The sequence below is a fragment of the Palaemon carinicauda genome, chromosome 38 (genome assembly GCF_036898095.1).
Source record: "Palaemon carinicauda isolate YSFRI2023 chromosome 38, ASM3689809v2, whole genome shotgun sequence".
In the NCBI taxonomy this organism is placed as follows: domain Eukaryota; kingdom Metazoa; phylum Arthropoda; class Malacostraca; order Decapoda; family Palaemonidae; genus Palaemon; species Palaemon carinicauda.
The window spans coordinates 25,821,765-25,833,694 of NC_090762.1; the positions used below are offsets into that span (position 1 = coordinate 25,821,765).

The 11,930-nt window shown below is 41.8% G+C and overlaps 1 protein-coding gene across 1 annotated transcript in view; it reads right to left on the reverse strand.

Annotated features, from left to right (window-relative positions):
* LOC137630484 (mitochondrial protein C2orf69 homolog) overlaps window positions 1-11,930 on the reverse strand; it is a 59,964-nt gene that overhangs the window by 6,978 nt on the left and 41,056 nt on the right. Inside the window, exon 4 of the mRNA XM_068361982.1 lies at window positions 5,366-5,666. Within this exon, the coding sequence (XP_068218083.1) occupies window positions 5,366-5,666 (301 nt within the window). The remainder of the gene's footprint in view (window positions 1-5,365; window positions 5,667-11,930) is intronic.

Genomic DNA, 11,930 nt, shown 5'->3' on the forward strand with positions numbered 1-11,930 from the left:
AATATTAAAATCTATTTTCAAATTTGCCTTCAAATCATAAACTAATGACTAACAAGTGACAAGTTCATAGCCTACTAAAATAAACATATAATAATAAATGTTAAATTTTAACTCCATTCTTCCACCCAAAAAAAACGACATATTTCTTATGCCAAGCACCTAGACAGTAAACAGGAATAGACCTGAACAAGAAGATTGCCACCAACCAGTAAATCAGTTTATGTTGAGACAGCCATTTCAAACATCATCATCATTGTCATCTCTTCCTACTCCTATTGACGCAAAAGGCCTCAGATAGATTTCTCTAGTCATCTCTACCTTGAGCTTTTAATTCAATATTTCTCCATTCATCATCTCCAACTTCACTCTTCATAGTCCTCAGCCATGTAGGCCTGGGACTTCCAACTACAGTGAACCCTCGCTACTTCGCGGTTCGACCATCGCGGATTCACCACTTCGCGGATTTTTTCTATAACCCATATATATACAGTAATATATATATATATATATATATATATATATATATATATATATATATATATATGTATGCATGTATTTATGTATATATGTATGTATGTATATATGTAGGTATGTATAAGTGTATATATATATATATATATATATATATATATATATATATATATATATATATATATATATATATATATATATATATATATATATATATATATATATGTATGCATGTATTTATGTATATATGTATGTATGTATATATGTAGGTATGTATAAGTGTATATATATATATATATATATATATATATATATATATATATATATATATATATATATATATATATATATATATATATATATGTATGCATGTATTTATGTATATATGTATGTATGTATATATGTAGGTATGTATAAGTGTATATATATATATATATATATATATATATATATAAACACACACACACACATATATATATATATATATATATATATATATATATATATATATATATATATATATATATATATATATATATATATCTAAAGTAGGAAGATGTGATGTAGTTCTAAGGGAATAGTATGGGAAATATGTCTTGGTAATAAGCAAAGCTCTACCTCCAGTTTGTTTCTTCATTATGATCAGAGATAAATGTAAACAAAACATTGGTTGCCATTTTTTAACGTGCTTTTTAGCGTGTTTAGGAAACGCATGATATAAAATTGCCTTCAATATTTGTGCCTGTTTTAGTTTAGGGTACTGTAGTACATGCATTAAGTGTTCTGTACATTAAAGGGTAGTTTGTTAACAGTACTACGTACAAGGGAAGGTTTTAAAAGTCTGAATATACATGTTGAATAAATAAGTAAATATGGTGTCACTACTTCGCGGATTTTCACCTATCGCGGCCGCGTCTGGAACCTATCTACCGCGATAAACAAGGGTTCACTGTATTCTAGTGCCTTGTGGAACCCAGTTAAACATTTGGTGAACTAGTCTCTCTTGGGGAGTGTGAAGAGCATGCACAAACCATCTCTATCTACCCCTCCCCATAATCTCTTCCACATATGACACTTGAGTAATCTCTTATACAGTGAGCCCTCGTTTATCGCGGTAGATAGGTTCCAGACCTGACCGCGATAGGTGAAAATCCGCGAAGTAGGGACACCATATTTACGTATTTATTTAACATGTATATTCAGACTTTTAAAACCTTCCCTTGTACGTAGTACTGTTAACAAACTACCCTTTAATGTACAGAACGCTTGATGCATGTACTACAGTATCCTAAACTAAAACAGGCACAAATATTAAAGGCGATTTTATATCATGCGTTTCCTAAACACGCCAAAATTATCGCAGCCAACTGCACAGATTTGCGTATTGCAGAGTGTTGAATCTCAGCAGGTGTAAATCCCTCGTCATCGTAAACAATCTGGGGCCACAACTTCTTCCAGATCGCATTGACAGTAGCAGGTTTCATTTCTTGCAGTGCCTTCTGGATGTTCTGCAGGCACGTGGCTATTGTGTACTTCCGCCAGTACGCCTTTAAATTGAAAGTTTCATCCTCATCCACACACGCAACGAGGTCCGCCAAGGTATTCTTCGTGTAGAGGGCCTTGAACGCCCTGATAACCCCCTGGTCCATCGGTTGAATTAATGACGTGGTGTTGGGTGGCAGGAACTCAACCTGAATGCCCTCATGCGACAGATCAGTTGCGTGTCCACCAGCGTTATACATAAGGAGAAGGATCTTAAATGGCAAGCCCTTCTCTACAAGATGTTTGCTGACTTGCGGGATAAAACACTGGTGGAAGCAGTTGGAGGTCAGCATCTTCGTAATCCATGCTTTTTGATTATGCATCCAGTACACGGGAAGGAGATTCTTATTTTTATTTCTCAAAGCGCGAGGATTTTTCGACTTGTAAATAAGCCCCGGCTTTAGCAAAAATCCAGCAGCATTGCCACACATCACGAGGGTTACGCGATCTTTGAATGCTTTAAAGCCAGAGGCTTTGGCTTCTTCTTTAAACAGGAAAGTTCGCGACGGCATTCTCTTCCAAAACAAGCCGGTCTCATCCATATTACACACTTGTTCCGGCTTGTATCCACCTTCAGCGATAATGTTCTTGAACGTCTCGTTCGCGTATGTTTCAGCAGCGGTAGTGTCATCGGAAGCAGCCTCGTCATGCAGGGAAACGCTTTTCAGGCCGAAGCGTTTCTGAAACTTCGCGAACTATCCTTTGCTGGCGGAAAAACGTTGTTTCTGAGGCTGGGAATCAGTGGATGTCCCTGGTTGAGGTTCATCTACATCATCTTCATCTTCTTCAGCATGGTCGCCATCGTCGTCTTGAGGTTCCTTTGCCACAAAATTCTCATACAAGCCCAAAGCCTTCGTTCGGATGGTGTTCGTATCCAAGGCTATGTTCTTCTTCCGGCAGTCGGCAATCCAGACTGCTAAAGAACCTTCCATACGGGCGATCGTTTTATTACGCGTGGTAACGACTCGCTTCGCTGATCTGCTAAAGGTGATGGCAGCCGTCTTTCTAATGTTCGCCTCGTCCTTCTTGATGTAGCGAACAGTGGATTCGTTCACTCCAAAATGGCGGGCTGCGGCCGCGTAACTTCTGCCTTCTTTTAACAAATCGAGAACTGTCACCTTCTCACCAATCGTCATCATCTTTCAGTGGCGTTTAGGCTCACTACCAGCCTTAGTAGAAGCAGAACGCTTGGGAGCCATTGTACAGTAGGGGTTAAACAGAAAGTTCAACAAAAAGTTCAACTTAAAACAGTCACGCACAGCACAGATTAAAGTTTACAGTAACGTAGCAGCATCTACCCGGCGAGAGAGCGGCAAACAATGTGGCCGCGAAAAGATGCTGCGGGTTGGAGAAGCGGTCAAAACACCAATCACAGGCTAGATTTCAAAACTTGGGATCTGATTCGTCATCTATCAGCACTTGAACCAATCACAGTCTGTCTTACATGCTACGTAGTAGTTACCAATTCAAATACAAGGTATTACGTATACAGCTTTACGTACGCTATTTTACGCTTGTTTTGTTGTAGGATATGTACGCTTATTCGAGATGTGATTTTTGCAACAAAGAATATTATTGGATGCAGTACTACGTACGTATACATACAAAAGATTCATGGAAAAGATGCACATCCATTACATTTGTAGTAGTAGCCATCAGCAGCCTTACACCATTCAAATACGGTATGACTGCATCTGATTTGCGTTTCATGTTCGATTTGATTTTACTACGTACTGTATACTGAATTATCATATGATCACATTCTCTTTTTGTGTTTTATTTCTTTCTGTACTGAATTATATGTCATATGTAATGCAATGAACCATCAGTAAGAGCAGATTTTACTAATTACAGTATTAATGGAATTAACGAAATACGTATTTGGGGTCTTCATATATCGCGGTATTTTCAAAATTTACGGAAAATCCGCGATATATGTATATACAGTACATGCGTTATGAAAAAACTCCGCGAAGTGGTGAATCCGCGATAGTTGAGCCGCGAAGTAGCGAGGGCTCACTGTAGTTTCATTTCTATTTCTGTCCTACTATTTAACTCCCAATATCCTTCTGAGGGCTTTGTTCTTAAATCTACAAAATCTGTTGGAGATTGTTTCATTGTCATAACATGACTCATTTCCATACAGTAAAACTGATCTCACTAAACTAATATATAGTCTGATTTTATAAGTAATCTCAGGTGATTTGATTTCCAAATTTTACATAACCAAGCTATTATCTGATTTACTTTTATCAATCTTCACTAAACCCTGTATTGGAGATCATAGTTCCTAAATACTCGAATGATTCTAACTCATTAATCCTTTTTCCTAATGATATTCAAGTTGCCCAACACCTCATGTAGGTTAACTTTCCCTCACAAGGAAAAGTTGCCTAATAACTAGAGGCGGACCTTTGGGCAGCGCACTCTGCTTCCCGTCAACGAGCTAAGCTCAAGTTGAAGGTCAGCATCGAGAGCTGCCCATGAAATGTAGCCAAAGCTAGCTTCAGGGTTCACCCCAAAAGGATTCCCTCGATTGGAAACCCCAAGAGGAACCAGTCTGCCACTGCTCTCGTTCCTACGCCAGAACTGCAGGAACAAAGGTGAGCCGAAGCAGAGAGTGCTTCAGTTAAGTGTAGCACCCTCAGAAACCATTCCTTAGCAGGGAGACCCGAAAACCCCCCAAAGGAAGGTAGGAGTTTCAGACTACCCGGTGATGGATGCTGTTGCTTTGCTAAGGGAAGTGACGGAGTCTGCACCTAAGGGAAGTCCAGTTCTAAATCTGAAGAGAAAAAGGATTTTTTAAACTTCTAGGCCTGTTGCTTTTAATCGTTAGCCGGTTAAAAGGTTTTGATGGGAAAGCAAGACTACGTCTTTACTCTACCAAGCCGAAATAAAAAGTGGCAGTTTGTTACTATTATAGGTGTGAGCGGGGTGGCTGGTTTAACCACCCCCCTCCCCTTCTTCTAACTAGCGGAGGTTAATTACACCTCGTAAAAATAGAACTTATTGGCTGCTTTCAGCTATCGCTGAATATATCTCCACTGTAAAGAGCGTAAGATTTGTATATAGCATCGGAAAAAAACAATATGAAAATCATGTGAGTATAGAAATAAGAAATTTTATCAATAAAATTATAATTTTTACCTTAATGGACTTTCTTACTTTGGGAACCCTTTTACTTGTAGCATTTTATTTTTCCAACTATGATTGCACTTTGGCTGATGAAGATGATGAATATAATAATAATAATAATAATAAAAAAATTAACTTGATCTGTCAAAATTTTTCTAATTTTCCAAATTAAAAGAAAACAAAGAAATAAAATGTATTTGATACATAATATTCTCACCTTTTGAATGAAATCCAAAGGAACGCTTTGTTCTTGATCATTAGATGTCTTTACCGTATGAAATTCTGTGATTAGCTGATTCAAAATTACACAACCTTTACTAAAACCTATTAGTGTTATATCATCTACAGATTCCGGGAACATACAGTGATCTTCCGATTTTTCTCGAGCTGACTTCAAACCTTCTGAAATCAAGTCATTTAGATGGATAATTGCACCTGTTCCCGGTGAATGCGTTGGCGCACCCACACTATTACTGGTCACAAAATTATCATAACAGCTAAATGTTTTCCGCTCCATCCTGAAAATTCAAGATACTTTTTATCCTTTACATCCTGAATTCTTCATTTGCAACAAAACAAGATATTCTAATCTGGCATAATGAATGCTGAAGTGGAAGGCAAGAATAACAATGGTTTAAAACTGCAAAAAAAATATCAGTCAAAAGTATTATCTTCCTAAATTTGTCGTCTTGTATAATTTTACTATACTCTATTTTTTTTTTTTTTTTTTTTTTTTTACAAAACAACCTAGCATTAGTCCATCAAGTTTTGACTGAACCTTGAATTAAGCTGAAGCCAATGCTGTACAATATCATTTGTGCTGTAAAATGTTATTTTCCTTAGTAAAATAAATTTTTGAATATACTTACCCGATGATCATATAGCTGCATCCCTGCTGCCCGACAGAAAAAATCTACGGGCGGAATACGCCAGCTATCGCTATACAGGTGGGGGTGTACATCAACAGCACCATCTGTCAAGTAGGTACTCAAGTACTCGATGTCAACATAGAACCAATTTTCTCCTCTGTCCCACTGGTTCTCTATTGGGGAGGAAGGGTGGGTCCTTTAATTTATGATCATCGGGTAAGTATATTCAAAAATTTATTTTACTAAGGAAAATAACATTTTTCAATATCAAACTTACCCGATGATCATATAGCTGATTCACACCCAGGGGGGTGGGTAGAGACCAGCATTACAAGTTGACATTATGAGCTAAGTATTCCGTATTTCATTTTAGCAGTTATTCAAAATAACAAGCATAAAATAAATAAGTACCTGGTAAGGAACAATTACTTGAACAATTACTCTGCCTTTTTAAGTAAGTCTTCCTTACTGAGCCTCGCGATCCTCAAAGGATGCTGAGCGACTCCTAGGAGCTGAAGTATGAAGGGTTGCAACCCATACTAAAGGTCCTCATCAAAACCTCTAATCTAGGCGCTTCTCAAGAAATGATTTTGACCACCCGCCAAATCAAGTAGGATGCGAAAGGCTTCTTAGCCTTCCGGACAACCCAAAAATATTTCAAGAGAAAGATTAAAAAGGTTCTGGAATTAGGGAATTGTAGTGGTGGAGCCCCCACCACTACTGCACTCGTTGCTATGAATGGTCCCAGAGTGTAGCAGTTCTCGTAAAGAGACTGGACATTCTTAAGATAAAAGACGCGAACACTGATTTGCTTTTCCAATAGGTTGCGTCGAATATATTTTGCAGAGATCTATTAGTTTAAAGGCCACGGAAGTTGTGACAGCTCTAACTTCGTGTGTCCTTACCTTCAGCCAAGCTTGGTCTTCCTCATTCAGAAGGGAATGAGCTTCTCGTATTAACAGTCTGATAAAATAGGAAAAAGAATTCTCTGACATAGGCAAAGATGGATTCTTAACTGAACACCATAAAGCTTCAGACGGGCCTCGTAAAGGATTTAAAATAGAACTTAAGAGCTCTTACAGGACATAATACTCTTTCTAGTTCATTTCCAACCATACGATAAGTTTGGAATATCGAACGATATTGGTCAAGGCCGAGAAGGCAGCTCGTGTTTGGCTAGAAAACCAAGATGTAGAACATGTAGCCGTTTCGGATGAGAATCCGATGTTCTTGCTGAAGGCATGAATCTCACTGACTCTTTTAGCTGTGGTTAAGCATATCAGGCAAAGAGTCTTAAAGGTGAGATCTTTCAGGGAGGCTGATTGAAGTGGTTCGAACCTGTCTGACATAAGGAATCTTAGAACCACGTCTAAATTCCAACCAGGTGTAACCAAACGACGCTCCTTCGTGGTCTCAAAAGACTTAAGGAGGTCCTGTAGATCTTTATTGTTGGAAAGATCTAAGCCTCTGTGACGGAAGACTGATGCCAACATGCTTCTGTAACCCTTGATAGTGGGAGCTGAAAGAGATCGCTCTTTCCTCAGATATAAGAGGAAGTCAGCTATTTGAGTTACAGAGGTACTGGTCGAGGATATGGATACTGACTTGCACCAGTTTCGGAAGATTTCCCACTTCGATTGGTAGACTCTGAGGGTGGATGTTCTCCTTGCTCTAGCAATCGCTCTGGTTGCCTCCTTTGAAAAACCTCTAGTTCTCGAAAGTCTTTCGATATTCTGAAGGCAGTCAGACGAAGAGCGTGGAGGCCTTGGAGTACCTTCTTTACGCGTGGCAGACGTAGCAGGTCCACCCTTAGGGGAAGTGTTCTGGGAACGTCTACTAGCCATCGAAGTACCTCGGTAAGTTATTCTCTCGCGGGCCAGAGGGAAGCAACTAGAGTCAACTTTGTCCCTTCGTGAGAGGCGAACTTCTGCAGTACCTTGTTGACAATCTAGAACGGAGGGAATGCATATAGATCTAGATGAGACCAATCTAGTGAAAGGCATCTATAAGAACTACTGCTGGGTCCGGGATAGGTGAGCAAAGTATTGAGAGCCTCTTGGACATCGAGATTGCGAGGAGATCTATGGTTGGCTGGCCCCAGGTGACCCAAAGTCTCTTGCATACATCCTTGTGGAGGGTCCAATGTGTTGGAATTATTGTCCCTTCCTACTGAGACAATCTGCTAAGACATTCAAGTTGCCTTGGATGAAACTCGTTACTAGTGAAAAGTCTAGACCTGTTGAACAGGAGAGGAGGTCACTTGCGAACTCGTACCATGTCAGAGAGTAGGTCCCTCCTTGCTAGGAGATGTACATCAAAGCACGGAGTTGACCGTGTTCACCTCCACCACTTTGCCTTGAAGGAGAGACCTGAAGCTTTTCCAGGTCAGACGTACTGCCAGAAGCTTCTTGCAGTTGAAATGCATTGTCCTTTGACTCGAGTTCCATAATCCCGAGCATTCCCTACCGCCTAAGGACGCACCCCAGCCTACGTCCGATGCGTCTGAGAAGAGAACGTGGATGGGAGTCTGAACAGTCAGGGGAAGACCCTTTCAAGGGTTGATAAAGTCCTTTCATCAACTCAGACCAGACTATCTTTCCGGAAACCGGGATCGAGACCGCTTCTAGCATCTTGTCCTTTTCCAGTGAAGAGCTAGATGATACCGAAGAGGACGGAGGTGTAGTCTTCCAAGAGACACCAATTGAACCACGGATGACAGTGTCCTAACCAGACTCATCCACAGCCTGACAGGGCCGTGTTCCTTCTTCAGCATCTTCTGGATGGATAGCATGGCTGGGGGATGATCGTCTTGTTCAGCCATGTCCCCATCAGAGGGTTCCTCATCCGAAACTGATGAGGAAACGGCAACGGAGTGGGCAACGTCTGACTCGCTGAATCCGGTCGCACTGGTGGATGTGTGACGGAGCCGGACACAAGATCATGGTACTGCTGCACAGTCTGTGAGCTGTCAACCATGGGGACGCGAGGAAGTACAGCGACAACCCGAAACTGTCTAGACTGTCTGGGTTGTGCAGACAACCCCCTACCGGGTTGCTGAGGTTGCCGCACTGCGTCACAACAAGTCACCTCTGCTGGTTGTTGAACGTCTTCCTAGTGACACACTGAACTTCCACAACCACCTCCGAGAGTTGCTTAACGTCAACGTGCGACTGGCAACCCACACTGGGTCGCACCGGTGGAGGAACCATCTCAACTGGCGGACGTGAGTAGGATACCTCAGCGTCAACAGGGCATACAACCAACCGGTAGGAAGGTTGTTGGCTAGAAGGTTCTTCTCCGTAAAAAATCCTCTAACAAGGACTAAGCTTGGACTGCATGTCTTGCAACAAAACCCATTAGGGTCTATGGGAGCAGGTGTGGCAACAGACGGGATTAGCGACTGAAGCGGAACCATTTACCATCCCTGGAAGCATGTTATGCTTTAATTAAAGTCCATAGGAGGCTAAGCAGCTTAAGGCTCCTCTCCAAATGACAGAGTCCTCAAGGGAATATCAGAAGGAGGGAGAACAGCACTTTCTCATCTACAGGAACCATGTCCGAGAAAAGCTAGGTTATCTCAGTGAGGGTTTCACTGGTGCATAAGCAGCAGACCAGAAGGCAACGTTATGTAACTGCTTGACAGTCTGTGAACTGTCAAAAACTGAACTGTCAACCACAACAGGAGCGTGAGGACATACAGCACTGGTGCATAGTAGCAGACCAGAAGGCAACGTCATGTAACTGCTTGACAGTCTGTGAGCTGGCAACAACCAAAGCTGTGTGGGGAAGCCTCAACTCCTGACTGACTAGTCTGCTGCGGGCGAGTGGCGGTAACAACAGTGGGTTGCGGAGGCTGACACACCGTGTCAAAACACGGCAGCTTGTGGTAGCTCACGCACGGCAACGGAGTGCTCCGTGTGTCTGTGGGAGTCAGCATGCGTCTGGCAGGGTCGACTGCGCATGGGTGGAGGAGCTCTCACAACATGAGTGTGGGAGCAGGCAGCCATGCTGGGCGCACAACCGTGGCAGGCTGTAGGCCAACGGGTGCATCGTCAACCTTCTCCGCAGTCGGAGTGTGGGAGCTGGCAACAACAAAAGCGGAGTGCTGGTGCGTGGGAGGGACTGCCGTGGGTTGCGGAGCATGCCGCATTGCGTCAAAACACGGCAGCTTTACAGCACCTTCCCACTGCTGATGCGGTAGCTCACGCATGTCAACGGAGGGTGCAGCATGAACATGCGTCTGGCAGGGTCGACTGCGCATCGGTGGTGGAGCTCTCACAGGTGGAGTGTGGGAGCAGGCAGCCGCAGTATCTGCTGAGCGCACAACCGTGGCAGGTTGTAGGTTAACAGGTGCAGTGTCAACCTTCTCAGCACGATACTCCTGCATGAAGGAAGCAAGCTGAGACTGCATAGTCTGCAGCATGGACCACTAGGGTCTATAAAAGACGGCAACAAACGGAGCTACTGTCCGTTGTGACTGAGGGTCTAAAACAGCTGGTGCGGCAACAGACGGAGTTACTGCCTGTTGCGGTACCACCTTGCCTCTCTTGGGAGGTGTGCAGTCGTCGGATGACTGCAGCGAGTCCGAACTGACCCAGTGGCTACACCTAGGCCGTTGGACTTGCGCGGAAGGGACCGACTTGCACTAAAAAGCTGCAAGATTTGGTCCATGGTTTCTGCGAGAAACCTCTTCCGCAGACGAGGAATAAATGGGCTCTCTCGTCTTTGTGTGGGTGGGGCGATCACGTCGGCAATGTGTGTAGATACACCCGAAACCACCGAGGGAAACGTCTGTTCGTCGATCAAGGCCTGTGGAACCCATAAGTCCTTCGACATTACTTCTCCCCTGGGCTTGGGAGCTTGTAAGAGGTATCGGACTAGGTGAACAACTGGCACGAACAGACGAACCCTCGAACGCAACACTGTAACACTTTGCGCATATCACTTTATCACTTTTGATTTTCTGTTAGCACTTATTTCACTGAAATCGAAACTTTAACTGATTTCTATCTGAAACACGCAATCCTATCCTTCATTAAAAGGTAGTAATTGCGAAAACAGTTTACAATGCAACAGAAAAACATAATTAAAGATAAAGAATTCAGTGGCAGGAAAAGAGACTAAACACTAGATCAAATAAACTACGTTTAAAATCTCTCACCGCATAAAGCCTGGGAACAAGAATAAAACTCTAGAAACGTTTTACCTTCTTCCCCTACAGCGACTAGGGAGAAGAGTAAAAAACGAGAACAACGTTACCCGCTTGAACGAAACGTTTATTCTCCTCTCTCTCCCTCCGTCTCTATCTCTCTCTCTCTTCTCTCTCGACTTAGAACCTGAGAGAAGAGCCCAATTATATATCGTTAAAACATATTATTTGCTAAAGGAAAAAACTGAAAGGTTTCCCAAATAAAAAGTTCCTTTATTAGAATTTAAACCATTTAAGCTAAGAAAGAATGAACGAAACGCTAGAATCGGTTTACTCTTACTGCAACGTGAAACCGTGAAATACTCTCTCTCTATCGTAACGATAGAGCGCATGTTGAACGTTCTGAACGTCAACAACTGCGGAGACTAAACTAAACGTTAGTTCATCTTTGAAAACAGTACGAGACTTATCAAAGAAATTCTTTCAAAAACATTAAAATTAAAAAAGTATAAATTCTTAAAAGGTAAATACGAAATGACGGGCTCAATGTTAATTAACTTCGGTTCCAAGTAAGGACCGCCTACTATTAGGAAAGGTCGCATATAAACAAACATAAAAATTAATTTTTATAAGTTTATAATAAATGGAAAGTTAATCGAAGAGGCCTATAAAGGCGGAGAGATATAAAATAAATAGATCTATAACTTGTTAAGCAAAATTACCAAAAACCTAAACACACATCCGTCTAAGGGAAGGGTCGGCCA